The sequence below is a fragment of the Emydura macquarii genome, unplaced genomic scaffold (assembly GCF_026122565.2).
Source record: "Emydura macquarii macquarii isolate MOO-44397 ecotype Brisbane River unplaced genomic scaffold, CSIRO-AGI_Emac_v2 contig_3305, whole genome shotgun sequence".
NCBI lineage: Eukaryota > Metazoa > Chordata > Testudines > Chelidae > Emydura > Emydura macquarii.
Genome location: NW_027133442.1, coordinates 1,485,200 through 1,508,569, shown reverse-complemented (window position 1 = coordinate 1,508,569; position 23,370 = coordinate 1,485,200). Strand labels below are relative to the sequence as shown.

The window sequence follows — 23,370 nt, the reverse complement described above, 5'->3', positions numbered from 1 at the left end:
AAAAAAAAAAAAGATATTTTTCAAATTCCAGCTAAACAAGCATAGTAGATCTGCTACAGGGAGATCTTAGCAGATCTTGATAAATCTTATTGATAAAATGTTTAAATTACCAGACAGCCTTTGTAACAGAGGCACAAGCACAGTTTCCTGTCTAGCACAATTTTTTCTGCTCTTATTCTAATGATACACATTCAATTACCACAGAAAAGAAAAGAATCAAATCAGAAACATCTGTAGTTTGCCATATAATTACTGGATCTTCCCCATGGAGACTGACCTTTGTAACACCGATACTAAGACCTCAAAGGCTAAATGACAGAGGATATTCACATGGTTTAAATGTATAACATGATTACAAGGAATTAAATAGGCACTGTTATTTTTCCATCTTGGTTTATGTTAACATAAGCGTGTACTTTATGATCTTACGTTTAATCTCTGTGCTCAGTATGTAGTAGCAGAATTTACTCACTATTAGTGGATCCACAAACCACTGAAATGCAATGTTTTGATTATATAATAAAGTTGAATACTGTATTTGAGGCTATTATGCAGCCATTACTTTTACCTGTAATAGGAATCTTTTCTGCCCAGCTTTCTTCCTTGCTCTCATCTTCACACCAGCTTGTGACTTCTGTATGTGAACACACAATAATGAAAACACATTTCAAAGCCACAATGATCAGACTGGTTTGCTTTCTTTTAAGCCATATTCCCTTTAATTTTTCACTTTTGTTATCTCTTATTTATTGATCTAAACTGTCCATTACAGTTCTTAAAAGAGGAGCCTACTGTGAACTTTAGTCAAATATGATGCTACTGTGTCTCTGTGTATCTTTCAGAGAAAACAGTGAACTATCAAATATCTTACATTATTTAAGTTCTGACGAGATTTTTAAAAAACCAACAAACAAAAACCAACAACAAAAACCAAAACCTATAACACTTTTGCTCAATAGTATAAGAGCAACAGTATATATCATACCAATCCTGGAAAATTAATCAGTTTAAATCAAAGTATTTCTCCCCTCCATGGGTAAAACTAGCATGAATTTAGGAGATTTAAATCAGCTTATTTACGTTTGCTATATAAAGAGGACTGCATCCTAATTGCCTGTCTCTTTTAGTCTTTGATGTAAGGAATGCTCTGAAAGCATACTGAGCAAGTTACCATCTTCTAGTCATTGCAAGGAACTAAATTATATTATTTTCTTTAACTAAAGATATTAACCAGACTTTTATAAACATATTCAATTCATAACTTTGAAAATGCATTGCAGCTTTTCTTGGCATGGATTTTTCACTTTAAAAAAAAAAAAAAAAAGTCTATTCCCCAATCTGGGTTTATAAGTAAATGATACTTACCTAATTTTGTTATGGAAAATGTGTTTTGCAAATGGTAGACAGACCTCAACACAGAGCTTACATTTCCAATTTACATTTAAAAAAGAAAAATAGACAGCTAATCATTATGGAATGTTCATTTAAAATAAGTGAACAAGAATAATAATTACTACTAGTGGACATTTGATAATGTTATATTACCTGAAGGAAATTTATTAATTCACCTGAACTGCAGTAAAACACACAATTTCCTATAGAATTGGGTATTATATTTTATAAATATACCTTGAAATACCAAGAATGACAATGACTTTGAATGCATTGGTTTCTGTGGATCTTTTAACATTAGTTACCTTGCTCTCTTGTATCAATGCTGTCAAGCCACTGAGCATGTTTTGGTTGCTTTATTTCACCACTGGCATTCAGAATTGATGGCAAACGGTAAGATGAGTCGTTACTATGAATAGACCTATCCCCACACTCTTCCGGAAGGAATTCTCTCAACAGCAGCATAGCCTACAGCATTTAAAATAAGTAAATAAATAATTATAAATAACAGCAATGCTGTTATCCTTAGTCTCAGAGCTACACTCTTTTTCAATGTAAATTTAGGTTAATCTTTACTTAACAATATAATCGGTTCTCAGGATATCTGTTATTAGATATTAAAGTATCTCTAAGTTAAATTGATGTTATCTTACTGCATAGTTTAATTTAATTCCTAACACAAACTTACAATGACTTTTTTTTGTAAGCAATATATTTTCCAGAAATCATCAGTATTTTGTCATTTATGAGTTACCTATAGGAAAGAAAATACAGTGTGGCACCGCCTCTGCTAGGCCAGAAACAGTGTTACAATATTTTAAAATTTGTCCCAACTAACTGGATTTTGAAGCATTTTTCCTCATCCACTTTGGCTAGGCAGCCCATGTGAATGGGGAGTTAACCTAAATTGTTTTAAACCAAAAGTAAAACAAGTTTAAGTAAAACAATTCTTAGCCCAGCATACTTGGGGAACAGGACCTGATCCAAGGCCCACTGAAGTCAACCGGAGTCTTTCCACTTATTTAAGTGGGTTTTGGATCAGGCTCTAAACATATGATATTATTGATTGTCCCCAGACAGTTTATTCTGTTTTATGTATTCATGGATATTTTCTGCAACACCATTCATACCTCTATATTTATTTAAGGATATATTTGCTTTCCTTTTTTGCTTTTTCTTTCTTTAAAACCTACATTTTCTCAGAAAGCTATATTTGCTCCGAGCTAAAAGCAGCTTGCAAAGTTCTACAAGCCATTTTTTATAAAGTAGGTTATTTGTGAGCTTTAAAAGCTTTTTAAAGTATATTTTTAATTTCTGATTGCATAACTCAAAAATGGATTAGATTCCAAACTTAAAATCAGATACACAACTCAATATTTTTACATATATCTACGCAAGAAAATGAGAGTTTAAAAAAGTATTTTCAAATGCACTTTTTATTAATGTACAGCATTCTTTCCATTTTTTTCCTCCCACCAACTGTTAAGGATTTTTATTATATAGTGTGCAAATTAGGGGCCTGATCCTGCAAATCTTACTATATTCAAGCTCTAATTATCTAATTGTTCAATAAATGAGGCAGCCTCCAAGGATCTGGACTGATGTCTCATGGAAATAATCCTAGATTTTGTGACTTTCTTTATATGTTTACCTGAGAGAATGGAATGGCTCCAACTGGAATAATTCAGGTCCCAGAGGTAAATATTACTCGTTTGCTTTTTTTCCTAATCCCTTATTTACCCAAGAGACCACAATGGCTCTTTCTGAGTCTTAAGCAAATATCTTTCAGTGAAGGTTTTTTCAGTGAAGGTTTTGTTTTGTTTTTTTAAATTAACCACATGCACAGGATTTCAATATATAAAAATAACAAAAGGAAACCAACAAAAAAATCAGGGAAATTGTAAGTGATTGCTTTTTGTAAATGTTAAAAATGAATTAGGTTGTAGTCAGGGTCACAAAATGTTTTTATTACTGAAAAGAGAGACTTGTTTCCAACTGAGAGTCCATCCCAATGCAAATATAATGTACTGTATCAGAAGTAAGTCAACTGACATAACAAGGGTTCTACTAGTAATACATTTTATACTGTTACTGATGGACATGTGCTCCATCACAGATTCCCAGGCCAGAAGAGAGAATTGTGATCAATTAGTCTGACCTTCTGAATAACACACACCATAGAACTTCCCCAACGTAATTCCTGGAGCATGATGTTTCAAAAAAACATCCAATCTTGATTTAAAAATGGTCAGTGACGGAGAATCCACCATCACCTTTGGTAAATTGTTCCAATGGTTAATTACGCTCACTGTGATAAAAATTCCAGAGGGGCAGCCGTGTTAGTCTGTATACAGCAAAAACAACGAGAGTTCTGTAGCACTTTAAAGACTAACAAATTTAATTTCAGCAGGCATAAGCTATCGTGGGCTTCAGCCCTCTTCCTCAGATGCAGTTGGTAGAAATACAGCAAATATTGGCAACATATATAGGAGGCAACATATACATATCCAAAGGCATAGACAACAATGGGGTAGGTGGATGAAAGCCGGGTACTTGAGGCCTAATGACAACAATTGAGTAGGAGGTGAGAATGGGTGATCAGAGCAAATTACTTCTTGTAATGAGATAGCCATTCCAAATTCCTGTTTAAACCCAGTTTGAATGTGTCAAGTTTGCAGATAATTTCTAACTCAGCAGCTTCTCTTTGAAGTTTGTTTTTGAAGTTTTTTTTGTAGAAGTATAGCAACTTTCAGGTCAGAGACACAGCGTCCTGGGAGATTGAAGTGTTCTCCGACTGGTTTATGGATGCTATTATTTTTTATGTCTGATTTGTGTCCATTTATCCTTTTGCGAAGTGATAGTCCAGTTTGGCCAATGTACATGGCAGAGGGGCATTGCTGGCACATGATGGCATATATATAAAAGGACAAAGGAGGTGCTGTTGTCATCATGAATAGATTGAATTACGAACAGGAGGCTGCCAAACAACTCTCAAACATTCTACAAGCCACTACTGTCCGATCCCACTGAGGAATACCAAAATAAATTAAACATCTACTTAATAAACTCCCTAAAGAAACACAGGAACAAATCTACACAGACACACCCCCTGAGCCCCGACCAGGGTTATTCTATCTACTACCCAAGATCCACAAACATGGGAATCCTGGATGCCCCATCATCTCAGGTATTGGCACTCTCACAGCAGGACTGTCAGGCTATACGGACTCTCTTCTCAGGCCCTATGCCACCAATACTCCTAGCTATCTTCGTGATACCACTGACTTCCTGAGAAAACTACAATCCATCGGTGATCTCACAGAAAATACCATCCTAGCCACTATGGATGTAGAAGCTCTCTACATCAACATTCCACACAAAGATGGACTTCAAGCCATCAAGAACATTTTCCCTGAGGATGATATGTCACACCTGACAGCTGAACTTTGTGACTTTGTCCTGACCCACAACTACTTCAGATTTGGAGCCAATCTATACCTCCAAGTCAGTGGCACAGCTATGGGCACCTGAATGGCACCACAGTATGCCAACATTTTTATGGCTGACCTAGAACACCGCTTCCTCAAAACTCATCCCCAAGCACCTCTTCTTTACCTATGCTACATTGATGACATTTTCATCATCTAGACCCACGGGAAAGAGTCCCTCGAAGAATTTCACTGGGTTTTCAATAATTTCCATCCCACTATCAACCTCAGCCTGGACCAGTCCACACAAGAAATCCACTTCCTGGACACTACAATAAAAATAAAGGATGGTCACATTAATACCACCCTATACTGAAAACCAACTGACCGCAATACGTATCTTCATGCCTACAGCTTTCACCCTGGACACATTACACGATCCATTGTCTACAGCCAAGCCTTAAGATACAACCAGATTTGCTCCAATCCCTCAAACAGAGACAAACACCTACAGGATCTCTATGAAACATTCTTAAAACTACAATACCCACCTGGATAAGTGAAGAAACAAATTGACAGAGCCAGACGGATACCCAGAAGACATCTACTACAGGACAGACCCAACAAAGAAAACAACAGAACACCATTGGCCATCACCTACAGTCCCCATTTAAAAATCTCTCCAACACATCATTAAAGATCTACAACCTATCCTAGCAGATGATCCGTCTCTCGCTCAGGCAATGGGCGACAGACAGCCTCCCAACTTGAAGCAAATACTCACCAGCAACCATACACCATACAAGAAGTCCAATCCAGGAACCTATCCCTGCAACAAACCCCGTTGCCAGCTCTGCCCACACATCGACTCTAGTGACAGCATCACTGGTCCTAACCACATCAATCACACCATAAGGGGCTCATTCACCTGCACATCCACTTATGTTATATATGCCATCATGTGCCAGCAATGTCCCTCTGCTATGAATATTGGCCAAACTGGACTATCACTTCACAAAACGATAAATGGACACAAATCAGACATAAAAAATAATAACATCCATAAACCAGTCGGAGAAGACTTGAATCTCCACGGACACACTGTCTCTGACCTGAAAGTTGCTATGCTTCTACAAAAAAAATTCAAAAACTGACTTCAAAGAGAAACTGCTAAGTTAGAAATTATCTGCAAACTTGACACATTCAAACTGGGTTTAAACAGGGATTTGGAATGGCTATCTCACTACAAGAAGTAATTTGCTCTGATCACCCATTCTCACCTCCTACTGAATGGTTGTCATTAGGCCTCAAGTACCCGGCTTTCATCCACCTACCCCATTGTTGTCTATGCCTTTGGATATGTATAAGTTGCCTCCTATATATGTTGCCAATATTTGCTGTATTATCTCTACCAACTGCATCTGAGGAAGAGGGCTGAAGCCCACGATAGCTTATGCCTGCTGAAATTAAATTTGTTAGTCTTTAAAGTGCTACAGAACTCTCGTTGTTTTAGCGGTTATAAAAATGTGTGCCTTATTTCCGGTCTGAATTTGTCTAGCTTCAACTTCCAGTCACTGGACTGAGTTATACCTTTCTCTGATAGATGCAAGACTCATAGACTCTGAGGTCAGAAGGGACCGATATGATCATCTAGTCGTATCCCTGCACAAGACAGGCCACAGAATCTCATCCACCCAATTCTGGTAATAGATCCCTGACCTATGACTGAGTTATTAAAGTTCTCAAATCATGATTTAAAGACTTTAAGATACAGAGAATCTATCAGCAAGTGAGCAGTACCCCATGCTACAGAGGAAGGCAAAAAAACCCTAGAGCCTTTGCCAATCTGCCCTGGGGGAAAATTCCTTCCCGCCTCCAAATATGGCGATCAGTGAAACCCTGAGTATGTGGGCAAGACTCACCAGCCAGACACCCAAGTAAGAATTCTCTGTAATAACTCAAGCCCATCCCATCTAACATCCCTTCACAGGCCATTGGCATATCTACCACCAGTAGTCAAAGATCAGTCAATTGCCAACGTAGGCTGTCCTATCATACCATCCTCTCCATAAATTTATCAAGCTCAGTTTTGAAGCCAGCTAGGTTTCTTGCCCCCACTGCTCCCCTTGGAAGGCTATTCCAGAATTTCACTCCTTTGATGGTTAGAAACCTGCGTCTAATTCCAAGTCTAAACTTCCTGATGGCCAGTTTATATCTATTAGTTCTTGTGTCCACATCAGTGCTGAGCTTAAATAATTCCTCTCCCTCTCTGGTATTTATCCTCTGATGTATTTATAGAGAGCATCATATCTCCCCTCAACCTTCTTTGGTTAGGCTAAACAAGCCAAGCTCTTTCAGTCTCCTCTCATAAGGAAGAGCCCATTATTAAATATTGTTCCCCATTCATATACTTCTGGACTAATCAAGTCACCCCTTAACCTTCTCTTTGTTAAACTGAATAAGATTGAGTTCTTTATCCCTTCTCATCCCCCAAAATCTTTTTCAGAGTCACTGCTTCCAGGGATATAGTCTCCCATCAAGTGTGGTACATTCTTTGTTCCTATATGTATATGTTTAGCCATATTAAAACACATATTCTGGACTACTCGATAAACTGGGCATAAGCAAAGATCAATCTGTAACAGTGACGGGTCCTCTTCGTTATTTACCACTCACCCAGTTTTTGTGTCATCTGCAAATTTTATTAGTGATGTTTTCATGTTTTCTTCTAGGATACTGGAATGTTAAATAGTGCAGGGCCAAGAAACATTCCTTGTGGGATTCTATTAGAAATACACCCACTGAATGATGATTCTCCATTTACAAAATTACAGATACATTTTGAGACCTATCAGCCACAATTTAATGTGTGCCATGTTAATTTTATATCCTTCTAGTTTTTTAAAGTCAAAATGTCATGTAGTACCAATTTAAATGTCTTGCAGAAGTCAAAGTATATTACATCAACAATTTGATTGACCACACTTGTAATATCATCAAAAAAAGATACCAACTTAGTTTGACAAAATGTTTTTGCCATAAACCCATGTTGATTGCCATTAATTATATTACCTTCCTTTAATTCCTTATTAATCGAGTCCCGAATCAGTCATTCCATTATCTTGCCCAGGTTCAATGTCAGACTAACTAGCCTATAAATTACCTCCATCATCCCATTTACCCTTTTTAAATATTGGCACAACAGCAGCTTTCTTCCAGTCTTCTGGAACTTCCACATTGTTCCAAGACTTAATGAAAATCAACATTAATGGTACAGTGAGCTCCCCAGCCAGCTCTTTTAAAACACCTGGGTGCAAGTTATCTGGACTTGCCAATTTTAAAACATCTACCTTTAGCAGCTGCTGTTTAAAATCCTAAGATGATAGAAGAATAGAAAGTGTTATCATATGATATGACTATATCATCTGTTTTTCCCAAATACATAACAGAAATATTTATTGAACATGTATGCCTTTTCTGTATGTTCTAAAATAAGCTGCACTGGTCCTACATTACTGGAGTGTAACTGAATATGAAGAACTCTATCAGAAATATTTTTTAGAAAGTTCCTTCCATAAGTCAGGCCCTGAAGTTTCAAGATCAAAATGTTCTCAGACCACCAAAAGACAAAGATCGTGAGAGTCCCATTGCAGGACACTCCCCACAACTACTTCTAAAGCCACAAAAGGAGTATTCTCAGAGTAGATGAACATAAAAACGGACATACTGGGTCATATCAATGGCCTCAGTTCCCTGTCTTCCAACAGTGGCCATGTCAGATGCTTCAGAGAGAATGAACACATCTAGCACTGTAACCTGTCTTCCAGTAGGGCCAGTGCCAGGTGCTTCATAGGGAATGAACAGAACAGGTAATCATCAAGTGATCCATTCCCTATCACCCATTCCGAGGTTCTGACAAACAGAGGACACTTCAGAGCATGGTTTTACATTCCTGCCCATCCGGGCTAACTTATCTAGTTCTTTTTTTTAAACTCTGTTACAGGCAGGAAGGAAGAGGGAGACTCCAGAGCTTTTTGAGTGGAGGAGACTAGACAGAAGGACTGGACAAAGGTAAGCTAGTGTTGGGGAAAGGGGAAGGAGAAGAAGAGTATATGCCAAAACAGAAGGTCACATCATCTGTCTCCTGAAGATGCTAGAAGGGAAATTAGGTTTACTGGTCACAGACAAAGACTTCTGAGACCCTCAGACCTGTTGAATGAGGGGCTGGCTGGTTATGCAATGGAGGATTACAGAGATTGATGGGAATCTCCCTAAATTCAGGATGCTTATTTAAACCATTTCCAACTCTGCCCCTGGGGTTTTTCCATGAGTGGACTGACACGCATGTTTGGAATGTTGATAGCAGGGTTTTGCATGGTTGTGGATGTTTTAGCAATGCTGTGACAAAACATCACAATGCAATACATGGAGCCAGCAAGGTAGGGTTTGAGGGAATTTTCATCTGATTTCACAGTAAATCTTCATAAAAAGCCCTGAAAACTGTATTAACCTTAAATTCCTAATAATTAAGAATCTAAGGCACGATGGGCAAAATAATGAAATCACAACTCCATCTGGCTTCTATTTGCCTATTTGGGATTTGAGAGTGCAAATATTTGATTATTTTTGCACACCTAGGTATTTGTACTTCAGCATGCAAGTGCATATATAGACATAGGATAAACATTTAGCATAAAATGTGTTCTATTCTAAAGAATTTAATAGCAGGTTGTTTAAATATTTCCAGGCATCCAACTAGCTTTAATGTATGTGTTTTATTTAATGAGCTGTGTGCCTTTGTATTTTATCCTTATTTATATAGGCTACCTCATGGAAGCCTATTGTCCTGTGCAATTTCCTTGTAAATAAGAAGTTTCCAAGGTAAATCTATCTTGAAGATAAATTCTCTTGAGAATTTATCCTGATTAGCAAATATAATACAAAAATAAATGCATGCACACATGGGCACCAGTGTAACACACCACAGCAAACAGATTATAGTGCATATGTTGAGCAATAAAGTACTTATATTACTGAACCCTAAATGTAATTCCTTTTTCTTTACTATCTTTATTCAAATTATCACCTCATTGTCATTACACACTCAGTGTTCTAGCCACATTGCAAGAACCAAATATAAAATGTATAAGAGTAGCTCCACAAATATTGTAAATATATTTACTATCAGTTCAAAGATACATCCCTTGATTGGGTCTCTCGCTCAGGCAAAGTGCATTGCAAATCTGAAAGCCAAAGTATTTATCCATAAAAGTATTGTTACCTTGACTACAATTTAAAATAAAGATCCAATCTACCAAAATATTACACATTGTTGTTTGGGCCATTATTTTACTGGAACTTTTTTTTTTTTTTTTTAATAAAATCAATTACCTCTGGAAACTGTTTAAATGAGGAAAAAAACAAAGGTTTATAAATTATTTGTTCCAGTTTATTTTTTGAGCTACAAACTATCTCGGGAGGGAAGGGGGGAAATTGGATTAAAAATGTAAGCCCAATTAACCCTTTATAATATTCTCTCTTTGATGTGAAAAGGCTGATTTTTGATTGTGGATTCATGCAAAGAAGTCTTGTTATAAACTCATAATTTAAAGGCAGTGAAGAGACCCCAGATGACAATAAATATCTATTTCCTATTGAGGAATCTGATCTAGCAGACAGGGTACTGGTCTAGGAGTCAGGAGACCTGAGCTCTATTCCTTGATCTGCCACTAGCCTGCTATGGATGCTTGGGAAAGACACTGTGTGTCTATTTCCCCATCTGTAAAGTGGAGATAATGATTCTCATCTTCTTTTGTAAAAGTGCTTTGTGATCAACAAATGCAAAGCATTCTGTAAAGGATGGTTACTTACCATGTGTTGCTCATGTCTATTCCATTGTAGGTATGTGTGCGGCTCCGTGCATGGTTATGGGAACTTCTTTCCCTTTAGCAGTACCCATAAAGCCGGCTTTGGCACCCGCTGGAGCCCCACGCACATGCCGCGGTGTATGAGGCATTGCTGGCCCTATGCCCCCTCAGTTCCTTCTTGCCGCCAACTGCAGCAGTGGGGATGGGGAGTGGGTCATGGAATGGACATGAGCAACACATCATGAAGAACAACAGTTACAAGGTAACTGTGTTTTCTTCTTCGAGTGCTTGTTCATGTCCGTTCTATTGTAGCTGACTCACAAGCAATACCTTAGAGATGGGCCGGAGTTACGGATGAGCTGCCTGCAGCACCGCTCTGCTGAAGCCCGTGTCGTCCTGTGCCTGCTGGACGATGGCGTAGTGGGACGTGAAGGTGTGTACAGACAACCACGTGGCAGCCCTGCAGATGTCTTGCACAGGCACTCTTGTTAGGAAGGCTGTGGATGAAGCTTGAGCTCTGGTTGAGTGGGCTGTAATTATCCCCGGAAGTGGCACCTTCGCCTGCTCATAGCAAAACTTGATGCAAGAATTTATCCACGATGAGATGTACTGGATGGAAACAGGTAGTAAGCCTTTCATCCAATCAGCCACTGTGATGAAACGTATAGACCTCCCGAACGGTCTTGTGCACTCAATTTAGAATGCTAACGCCCATCTAACATCTAGCGTGTGCACCTCCTCTCCTCTTCTGAACCATGCCGTTTAGGAAAAAACGTGGGGAGGAAAATATCTTGAAATTGGGAAACCATGTTAGGCAGGAAGGCCGGGTGTGGCTGCAACTGAACTTTGTCTTTATAGAACACAGTATAAGGAGGCTCCGAGGTTAGCACCATAATCTCGGAGACCCTCCTTGCCGAGATAATGGCCACCAGGAAGGCCACCTTCCATGACAGCAGCAGTAAAGGGCATGTAGCCATGGGCTTGAAGGGGGGCCCCGTGAGCTGCAAGAGGACCAGCTGAGATCCCAGGAAGGCACCGGATCACGGACCCAGGGATAAAGCCTCTCCACCCCTTTCAGGAACCTATTGTCATAGGGTGGGAGAAAACTTATCTCCTCTCCAAAGGCTGGTGGAACGCCGATATAGCTGCCAGGTGGATATTCAGGGAGGTCACGGCTAGCCCCTGGAGCTTCAGTTGCAACTCCAGGATCGCCTGTCTCGGTGACAACCCTGGCAAAATCCCCTGGGATTCTGCCCAACAGGTAAATCGCTTTCATTTTGCCCAGTACGCGACCTGTGTGGAAGGTTTCCTACTACCCAGCAGGATTTGCTGGACTTGCGCCAAACAGGCTCACTCATCTGTGCTCAGCCATGGAGCCTCCATGCTGTGGGGTGTAGGGAGTCCAGTCTGGATGTAGCAAGCGACCATAGTCCTGGGACAGGAGATCATGCCATCTCGGTAGCTCCAGCAGGGGGTGATCGATAGGTCCAGCAGCATGCTGAACCACTGCTGGTACAGCCAGGCCGGTGCAATTAAGATAACGTCCGCCTTGTCCCTCTTGATTTTCAGCATGGATTTGTGAAGAAGAGGAATGGGTGAAAACGCGTACATGAAGCTCCCTGACCACTGCAGCAGGAAGGCATCAGAGAGCGACCCGGTTCCAGACCATGGAGGGAGCAGAACTGCAGGCATTTCCGGTTCCATACTGATGCAAACAGGTCTACCTGGGGAGAGTCCCACCATTGGAAAATCATAGAAATCACACCTAGGTGAAGCGACCAGTCGCGGCAGGGGTAAGAACAACCTGCTGAGGTGGTCTACCTCTTTGCTGCTCACTCCAGAGAGGTGTGAGGCTATTATGTGAAAACTGTGCCTCATCACCAGATCCCACAGACAAATTGCTTTCTTGCAGAGGGCTGAGGAACAGGCTTCCCCGTCTGTTGATGTAACATATGGCCACTGTATTGTCTGTCAGTACCTGCACCACTTTGCCCGTAATAAAGCAGAGGAACACTCCATAGGCTAGGCGAATAGCCTGTAACTCTCTCATGCTGATGTGCATGTCTCTCTCTTCCCTCGACCAGACCCCTTGTGTGCCAAGGTTGGTGCTGATATGGGCCCTCCACCCTAAGTCCGAGGCGTCCGATACCAGAGTGACTGAGGGACTAGCTCCTCGAACAGCACATCCCTCAACACTGCCTGGGGGCTCCACCACCAGTCCAGTGTGGCCAGGATCTGGGAGGGGGGGTACTGTGACCACCCAGTCCAGGGAATGTCTGCTCGGGGCATAAACCAAGGTGAGCCATGACTGAAGAGGTCTGAGTCTTAGCCAAGCCAGCCTCACCACGTAAGTGCTGGCCGCCATGTGGCCTAACAGCTGCAGATAGTGTCTGGCTGTTGTAGTTGGGCAGAGGTGCAGGCAAGTGATGATGGCGGACATCGCCTCGAAGTGTGACTGGGGCAGGAAAGCTCTGCCTTGGGAAGCGTCCAGGACTGCCCCGATTAACTCTATCCGCTGCACTGGAATTAATGTGGACTTCTGCTCATTTATTAGCAGGCCCAGCCGGTAGGAGGTGGCACATGTCAGATCTACACTGCTCTGGACCTGAGCCCTGGACCTGCCTCTGATTAGCCAATCATCCAGACAGGGGAAGATTTGGACCCCCTTGTGCCTCAAGTGCACCACCACTACTGCCATACATTTCATAAACACCCTCGGGGCCGAGGAAAGGCCAAAGGGCAACACTGCAAACTGGTAGTGGGAGCCAGGCACCAGGAAACATCTATGGCTGGGGAAAATAGAAATGTGGAAGTATGTATCCTTTAGGAGGAGGGTGGCATACCAGTCTCCTAGATCCAGGGAGGGGATGATGGAGACAAGGGAGACCATGCGAAATTTCAGTCTCTTGAGATATTAGACGATGCAGGTCTAGTATAGGCCTTAGGTCCCCTTTCACTTTGGGGATGAGGAAGTACCTCAAGTAATAACCTTTTCCCCCCTCATGTCTGGTGGAATCCCTTCTACAGCCCCTAGACTGAGAAGGGTCTCTACCTCTTGCATGAGGAGTTGCTTGTGAGAGGAGTCCCTAAAGAGGGATGGGGAGAGAGGGTTGTTGGGAGGGATAGAAGCAAACTGGAGGGCACAGCCTACCGAAAATATGCCAAGGACCCAGTGGTCTGAAGTGACTTTGGCCCATTTGGACAAGAAGGGAGCTAGGCGGTTCAAGAAGGGATAGGGGGGGGGGGATCCAGGGAACAGGCTGGAACGCCATCCTCGGGTGCATCTTCAAAATGACCACCCTTGATTATCAGATTGTCTAGTTGACCCTTGCTGGGGGGATGAGGAGCGCTCTGGCGTTGGCTGACATCTCTTAGACCCCCTATTTCAGTCCCTCTGTCTGTAGGGTGTGAAACACTGTGGCTGGTATCTCTGCTGTTGCTGGCCCTGAGGATGGAACTGGCACCTAGAGGCCTGGGGTGTATAAAGACCCAAGGAGCAGAGCACGGCTCTTGAATCTTTCAGACCATGCAACTTCGCATCCATCTGGTCCAAAAACAAAGCTGACCCATCGAAGGGAAGATCCAGGATGGACTCTTGGACCTCCTGAGACAGACTCAAGGATTGCAGCCACGAGCACCTGCGCATGCAGATGGCGGAGGCCATGGCTCTGACCGTCAACTCTGCTGCGTCCAAAGACGCCTGCAGCGCTGCTCTGGCCACCATAATGCCCTCCTCTAAGACGGTGCTAAAGTCCAGCACCTGGTCCTGGGGCAAAGTGTCCGCACAGCTCTTTAGAGAGTCCTAGGGATTGAAAGTGTACCTGCCCAGGAGAGCCTACTGATTGGCAATTCGAAACTGCAGGCTTGCTGTCAAATAAACCTGTCTCCCAAACAGGTCCAAATTCTTGTTGTTTTTATTTTTGAGCATGGGACCAGGCTGTCCCTGCCTATCCTGCTGGTTGGCAGCATCTAGCACCACGGTATCAGAAGGGGGGAGGGTGAAAAGATACTCAAATCCTTTTGCCGGGACATAATATTTCTTCTCAGCCCCCTTAGAGGTTGGGGCTACTGATGAAGGGGTCTGCCATCGGGCCTTCACTATCTTTAATACCCTCTTTAGCCTGGGTTGCCCTCCCCATGCCCTCTCAGCACCGGTCATGGTCCCCGGCACCAGGTGAAACTTGTTCTCGGAGGTGGTGCCTGTCTGGGTCACCTGCAAGAGGCTGCTCCCCAGAAGGAAGTCAGCTTCGCTCCCACACCCCAGCACAGTTTGCCTGCAGAGCCCAGTTGCCCGAGGCAGACTCTGCACCAAGGAGGAAATGGCGCCGTAAGTCATCAGTGCCCAGGCGCTGCTCCAGGTGTTCCAGTTCATGGTCAGAGCCTGATTTCCTGCGTTGGCACTGGTCATGGCACCGGCACCGTGGCTCATCATCATGATCGATGATGCCAAGAGGTCGGTCTCCAAAGCACTAGAGCACCCACCGATCGGGTCATCATTCCCCCTCCACTAGGCACCATATAGCAGGAGCCTCCGATGCAGCCCCACCATGGTCATCAAGTTCAAGCTGCCAGGCTGGGGCAGGAGGAGACACTATTCTTCTATCCTCTCTTACAGCCTGTGTGCAAAGCCCATTTACTCAAGATTTGTGGTAGAAGGGGTGGTGGCAATATCTGGTCCATCAAACTACCTGCTCTTTTTACAGGGAGCTGGTTTATAACCATATATATTAAAGTTTTAAAATAGCCTTGTTTGTAAAATTGTCCATATAAATTTAGTATGGCAAGCATTACAATGGTATTTTAAGAAAGAAAAAAGCCATCACTCATGATGAAAAGCTATTCATCTAAAGAGAATGATGGACAGAGAACAATGAGATACAATAGGCTTGTGATTAATTTTTTTTTTCCTTTTTTCACTATGGTGCATCTATTTAATTTAAAAAATGGATTTTGAAGGGCTAGGGAATACTGATACCCTACTGAAAATATTGAAGAAATTCTTTACAATGTTTTATTCCCGAAGAAAATAAATGGACACCCATTTCCCCTCCCCAGCCACCTTCTAGCAGCCTTAATGTCTGATTAAGAATGGTATTTTTTCTGGCATTCTTGGGGGGGGTAGGTTAAATAAAAGAAAAATGTCTAATAGGGTTAGTGACATGTTTTGTTGTCCCCCCCCGTATTATTTACTATGTAGACATTGCCACTGATTTATACATTATATATTTTTCTTCTTGTGAGATTATAAACAAATGCGTACATGTTTAAAACAGTATATGGAACGAGACAGAGGTCCTGAGAAAATAACAGTAAGTGGCTATATATTTTATCATTTCTTGATTCTTGCACCTTTAAAGTACTTATTTCTTTGTCTGGAATTTCCTGGTGTTTCTTTTTCTAATGAAAAAGGATAAGAAAAAAATTCCATCATGTAGAACTATTTAATTAGCAGGAAAATAATCTGCCTTGTGGAATACATGTCACACTGGTCTCTTTATTTTACTCTGTCTATAATAAGTTGGTAGTGTTTTTTCCTCATGGAAGATGCTGTAAAGTTTCCAGTTTGAAATACCCGACCTTGTTAGAGGACATTTATCCTGTTGGGAAAGCATTAAGAAGGTTCTGATGACTCCCTTAGGCAGTGACTTATTGCGTCACATGGAACAACATAGTAGGGTGCAGCATTCTACATAAAAGGATCTTGATTGTGAGTTGATTGTTTCTTTAGAAAAAACCCTAGGAGTAGTCAAGCCTGTGAAGGTTTGGGCTGATCTTTACATTACCTTACTGTGATTTTGTTAATAAGTAAGGGGCATGAGTTTAGACTTTACACAGTATGTGGACTGAGTCTGTTGACCAGGTTGGGGAAAAACACCCAACTCACACAGCTCTTAAAATGTATATGGGCAATAGATTTTTGTATTAACAGTGCATAACTGCACCATAAGAATTTTCTTGGGGAGGCTGGAGTAGGAGATAACTACAGCACCAAGGAAGGCACAGGAGGATGTTCGAGATAGTATGTGAACACATTAGCTGGATATTTATACTAAAATATTTTACAATTGGCATGTAAATTGTCATTTAGATTTCTCAGAGCTATGGTTTCAGATTCTCTGCAGGCTCAGGAAGACAACACTATATTTGGTTTACATTTAGTTAATATTTGTATCAGATTTTTCATAACCTAGATATGGAACCAAGGACTAAAAATATATATTTTTTAAAATAAAAACAGATTTTGTAGCTAATTCTATAGTCACAGAATACTCAGGGCCTTGTCTATATCCAAGCAGGGACTGAATACCTTGACTGCATTGGCTTTTTTGGTGGGGTCTCTGACCACTAATGGTGAAATGAAGGTCAGCATGGGTCTTTTGATGAACTTCATGGAATAATTCAGAATCTCCAGCACACACTGGACAGTCAATCTGTTGCCATTGATTCTGAAAAAATGACAGACTTCTTCCTGTTAAATATGACTGAAGAACATTGGGCATTTGGTAACATCCAGGAATTTTTGTTTTCAGCAGTACCACTGCTGCTACCCATATGCCTTTTATCCTCTACTCTTTTGGTTCCACTGTCTGTACACAAGGTAACCATTGCCAAACATCTTCATGAATTGTATTTTTTACTGAAATTCTTGATATCTGTGGGGACTCAACGAACACGTTTTTCTGTTTCTGGAGATTCCACAATAGCTTTCTCTGTGAGCTTTTCCCAGATAAGTTTAAGAAGCTAAGATCTGCTTTAAGTATTTACTTACCAAAGCTATAGATATAAACATCTTATTGTCACTGTACTGGATAAGAGATCCAGCTGAGAACGCGACAACATTTTCCATTAAATGGAACACCTCAATTTTTCATGCAGAAATGTTCCTCCATTGGATTTAAAAGTATTAAAAAATTGTGTAAAGTATCACAAACCAGGAATGAGGCATCTTTATCTCACTGAAGTACCTGATCTTGGTGTTTTAACACCTTTTTTAATTCTATGGTAAGACAATTCATGTATTTCTAAGAGACAGACATCTGGTACTGGGCACAGCCTGGGTCCTACACTAGCAACTAGCTGCAGAAAAGAAGGGACTAACTCAGGTTTGGTCACTAGGTCCTTTTATAACCTGGATTCTGAATCTTTTCTCACAAGAAAGTACCCATGCAGCCCCATAGGTACCACTTTCCAGAAGATTCTAAAGTGGTGCAATGCTGGGGGGTAGGGGGAAGGAGAATCACACAAGTGAGAATATCCTGAGTTCCAAAAGGCTAAAATGCAGTCCTCAACCAATTACATAAAGATCCATGCCTTTGTAATGCTATGACTAGACTTCCCACAATGCACTCTACATGGGACCACACACTGAGATGCTTCAGAAACTGAAGCTACTGCAAAATGTGGCTATCGTTTAAGTGGCATGCTATGCAACCAGCACAGAACAACAGTGTTCTAGAATCTGCATTGGTGGCCAGTAAATTTCTAGATGGAGTTCAGGGCATTGTTTTTAATCTATCAAGCTCAAAATGGTTTGAGGACTTGTTTACCTCATAGACTACCTCTCTCCCCTTGAAATAATGTGATAGCTGCTAAGCTACAGCTTCCTTGGGGCTTGTCTAAATAATTTTTGCACTGCTTTAACCATAATGATTTAGAAATTGGTATAGATAAAGGAGTACACGAGGCCACTGGCATAATGGTGCTTATACATGTATCGCTTATTCCTGTAAATGTATGCATATTTCTAAATAGCTGCCATCAGTGCAGACGTGGGAAAGGAAAAGAGCAAAGAGAGTGAGAGATTAAATTTTCCACAGTAGTGACCACTGATCACAACAATCATGGTAGGGGACAATGGTGGTAGATGAAGGCTATTTTTAAGTTTAAAAAGGCTTTTCAAAAATAATTTTTTATTTCTATTTTTCCCAGAACTGCAGGCTGTAGCCACAGATACACACACATGCACGCACACGAACAGTTTGATTACCAGTAAGCATAATGGCTGAATGATCGTAACGGCTAACCTGGCCACTTTGTGCATTTTTTTCTGAAATCAGTAAAGTTCCAAACATCTCTTTTACTTCTTCCGTCAGCAAAACATGGTGTTTTTTCAAGATTAAAATGTGTTTGCACAAACGTTCCCGTAACATGGCAAAATCCAATGGCAGGTCAGACCTGGAAAACAGACATGCATGCAGTAAATATGAGACACAGTGTATCAATAAAATGTAAAATCAGCCACCTCCAGTACTATTCATATCTTTTGTTTAACATCGCTGAGTCAATAACATACTATTAACTAACTTTTTAAAACCTCAATTTGTAATATCCTTGTTGAAAGTTGAAAATAAAATTTCTGTTTCTACAGACTTCGTCCCTTTACACTTGATAAATCCTTTCCCTCCCTATATTATATTCATTTCAAATAAATTTGTATTTTGATTACCTCTTTCTTCATGTACTCATGTTACTGCTCACATAATCAATGATATTGCCATAGTCTGGGTACATTTAATAATACACTACATAGAATTACCAGAAATATTAAAAATAACATTGTTGTCAATGTGCATGATTATGTGATGCTTTATTCTGGATTTATTGAATTTATTCACTTATGTAAGAATGCAGGGACTAGAATCTGAGTCTGAAGAGCCTCGGACAGCTGATGTTCCCACAATGTCTCTGGGAGGCCATGCAGAGCCATAGCCAGGGAGCACTGTGGGGAATAGGTGCTGCAAGAAGTACCCTGCAGCCTTCTGATTGGCCAGCCACCCTATTTAACTTTGGAGGTGCCCCAGGAAGTTTGCTGGGCAACACCACAGATTTCAGGCCTGCTGCAACTCCAGACCTCACCTGATCTCTGGTCCCAGCCTGACCTGGACTCTTGCCTCCTGACTCTAGCCTAGTACTACCTCTGATCCCTGGTCTCCTACTCCAGCCTGACTCTGACCCAGATTCCTGCCTCTCAGTTCCAGTTTGGTACTACTTCTGATCCAGGTCTCCACCCCTAGCCTGACTCTGAACCCCAACTCTTACTTATTGAACCTGGCTCCAGCAATTCCTCTGACCCCCGCTCACCAACTACCGTCCCTGATGTGTGGACCCCAGCCCAACTGTGACCATTAGGCCAGACCACCTACACCCTGGTCCCTTGCAGCTTACTTGATAATTTGCAAAATTTAGTGTTTCATGATACATCTTCCAGTCATTACTATAAATTAGCAACATTCTATTGCAGTGTTACACACTTTACAAATATTCCTAGTGCAATGAGTATGCTTTGCGGTTTGATCCAGACTAGTAAGGCACGGTGTCACCACCTGCTCTGCTATTCTATGTGTTAGATTTTTCACTAATTCATTGTGTTTGATTTTGAATTTTTTTTTTTAATTACACATACTGAAAATTATTGCTAGCAAAGTATGCAAAAATCTCAAGAAAGCCAGTTTCACCCCTGCATTCACACTTGAGAATTTTGAAAAGGCTGGAAGAAAAGAAGGTGAACTCCAAAAGTCACGTGGTATATTGGATTAAGTGTGGGACTGGGAGTCAGGAGGGCTTGAGTTCTATTTCCCTTCTGCAACTAACTGGGCCTAATATAATAATACTTCGTTTAATCTACTAAGTAGCCTGCTATGGAACACCTCCTTCTCTGATAGTTTTTTCAAAATTCACACTTTCAGGGATTTTTGAGCAAAAGTGGCTTCTCCATTTTTCACAACAATCCAGACACTGAAAAATATTCCCCACTGAAAACTAGGTAATATTTTTTATTAGGAATTGGCATAAACATATGAAAAGAGAAGTTTATAACTAAAACAGCTTTGCAACATTTAATTCTAACTTTCACTACAATGTCAATGATTATAATAATGCACCACATATCCTGGGACACAAATAAATGCCTCTTTGAAGGCCATGTGTTCCACAACCTGGGTTCCCAGCAGAATTACCAGATTATGTGTAGGTATTGTATGTGTATGGATCTTCCTTTTTAGAAAGGTACTTTGTATAGTATTTCAGAAATAGCATATAAACCACACACTACAGAGCTCTCTGTTAGAAGCATCTGTGTTTCCCTCCTTTCCTCCTCTCCAGAAATGAGCATCTTCTGCACCTTTTTAAGAACCCTCATTTATTCCTCAAATTTGTATCCCAGATCCTCATGGTTCCACATTGCAACCACATGCCTTTCAAACAATGAAGGACGAGAATATGGGATCCTTTTGAAAATTAATACTATTCCTCAATCAGTAAAAGAAGTCACTGCTGAGAAATTCAACAAACTTGCAGCCCAGGGAGTGATTCAGTAGGAATCCAGTGCAAGTTTTCTGCCTGGCAATGAAGAGTCTATCATGACTAGGCAAACCAAAGGGCAGTTTTTTGCTGTTGAAAGTCAGTCCACCTACCTTTCTAGGTTATGGAAGTGTATCATGTAATTAACATATTTTAATGGTATGTTTTGAAGTTGACCAGTGGATTTTAGCCACGTCTCCTATTGATGCAAAGAGAAGGCACAGAGCTAAATCTATATAATGCCTCATTTAAAATGAGAAAACGCTTTACATTTAACATGTAAAAAGCAAATAGGTTCATAACCTTTCAGTGAGAAGAGCTCAATTGAAATTATTTTAAAAACTGACTAGTAATAAAAAATCAGCTTAATCTGCTAATTTAGAATGATTGAATCAGATGTCTGATACTGGCGTGTGTAGATCACCTCTTGGAATTCTGAAATTTAGATTTCACTCATAAGGTTGACCTATATTCTGCTTTCTCTTTATAAAACATTAAAAAAACAAATTCAGAGAAAGTGTAAGAACATTAATCATATGATTACATTAGTTTTGTGACTATGATACCTGACTTACTTTTCATCTGTAGCTATACCTTTCTCATTAAGTGTTTTCTCAGGTAAGAGGCGTCCATTCACTGTGTTCTGCAACAATCCCTGAAGCTGATGAAGGACAACTGCTTCACATGCCTCAAGGTCTTCCTCTTTCAAATTGTCAGTTTGAGTACAAAAGCTATAAAATAAAACAGGTGCTGCATGAAATGTTTATTTAAGCCCAGACAGACAGCTAGAATAGGTTTGGTTATAGAATCTGCAGTAATTCTCATGGTTTATGGAATAATAATCAGTAATATAATCTAGACATAAAAATGCAGCCATGACAATGTCTCTTGACAAAGACATAAAATAGAGCAATATACTTAGAAAAACATTATTTTTTAAAAATCCAGGGAACAAATCCAACTTTTTAACTCCTTAATGCCCTTTGGCTGTGGATGAAGTTACACCTGAAAAAAAAATTACTCTCATGGCAAGAAAAACCACATGAGCATTCCATTTGAGCTAAACCAACCTATCAACCAATCTTTAAAAAGGTAAAATTTTATATTGTTCATTATATCAAGATTAGTTCTTGCAATAATTTTTGTCACCTGACAGCCTTGTGAAACCTGGATGCAATGGACAGTATGTGGAATATATGAACTATCTATTTTTGGATGCAACTGGTAAGACTGAAACACCACAAATTTCAATAGTGGGGACCATGCAAATGTGTGATTAATTTTATGCACGAGTAGTGCCACTGAAGTCAGTGGGCCTATACACATGCATAAAGTTAAGAATGTGCATAAGTGTTAGCAAGACTGTGGCCTTGACACCCACAGTAGTTAAATTGATAAATTAAATTGATAAATTCAACAGTAATAAGTCACCAGATGGTATTCACTCAAGAGTTCTGAAGGAACTCAAATATGAAATTAAAGAACAATTAATTGTGCTTTGTAACCTATTGCTAGCAGATAGCAAATGTAACACCAATTTTCAAAGTCTCCAGAGAAGATCCTGACAATTACAGACCAGTAAGCCTAACTTCAAGCACATTGATTGAAAATATAGTAAAGAAGAGAATTATCAAACACATAAATGAACATGTTGATATATTTTGGAAGAGTCAATATGGCTTTTTTAAAGAGAAATCATGCCTCACCAATCTATTAGAATTCTTTGAGGGTCAACAAGCATGTGGACAGTGGTGATCCAGTGGGCATATTGTATTTGGACTTTCAGAAAGCTTTTGACAAGATCTCTCACCAAAGGCTCTTAAGCAAAATAGGCAGTCATGGGATAAGAGGGAAGATCCTCTCATGGATCAGTAACTGGTTAAAACATAAGAAAGAAAGGGTAGGAATGAATGTCAGTTTTTACAGTGGAGAAATGAAAACAGCAGGATCCTCCAGGCGTCTGAACTGAGACCAGTGCTGTTCAACATATTCATAAATGATCTGGAAAAAGGGAAAACAGTGAGATGGCAAAGTCTGCAATTAATTGAAAATTATTCAAGATAATTAAGTCCAAAGCAGACTGCAAAGAGTTACAAAGGGATCTCATAACGGGGTGAATGGGCAACAAAATGGCAGAAGAAATTCAGTGTTGATTAATTCAACTTAATGCACATTGGAAAACATAAGCCCAACTATATATACAAAATGATGGGGGCCTAAATTAGCTGTAACCATTCAATAAAGAGATCTTGGAGTCATTGTGGATAGGTCTCTGAAAACATCTGCTCAATGTGCAGTGACAGTCAAAAAAGCTAACTATATTAGGAACCACTAAGAAAAGGATAAACAAAAAGACAAAATATAATGCTACTATATAAATCCAT

At 40.4% G+C, this 23,370-nt stretch overlaps 1 protein-coding gene across 3 annotated transcripts in view; it reads right to left on the bottom strand.

The window, feature by feature from the left end:
* The window catches only part of KIZ (kizuna centrosomal protein), a 113,092-nt gene that overhangs the window by 34,419 nt on the left and 55,303 nt on the right, over nucleotides 1–23,370 (bottom strand). For all 3 annotated transcript variants that reach the window (XM_067532851.1, XM_067532853.1, XM_067532852.1), the window contains 4 exons: nucleotides 21,562–21,717; nucleotides 18,712–18,862; nucleotides 1,698–1,860; nucleotides 569–634 (listed from right to left, as the gene is read on the bottom strand). In XM_067532851.1, the coding sequence (XP_067388952.1) occupies nucleotides 569–634; nucleotides 1,698–1,860; nucleotides 18,712–18,862; nucleotides 21,562–21,717 (536 nt within the window). The remainder of the gene's footprint in view (nucleotides 1–568; nucleotides 635–1,697; nucleotides 1,861–18,711; nucleotides 18,863–21,561; nucleotides 21,718–23,370) is intronic.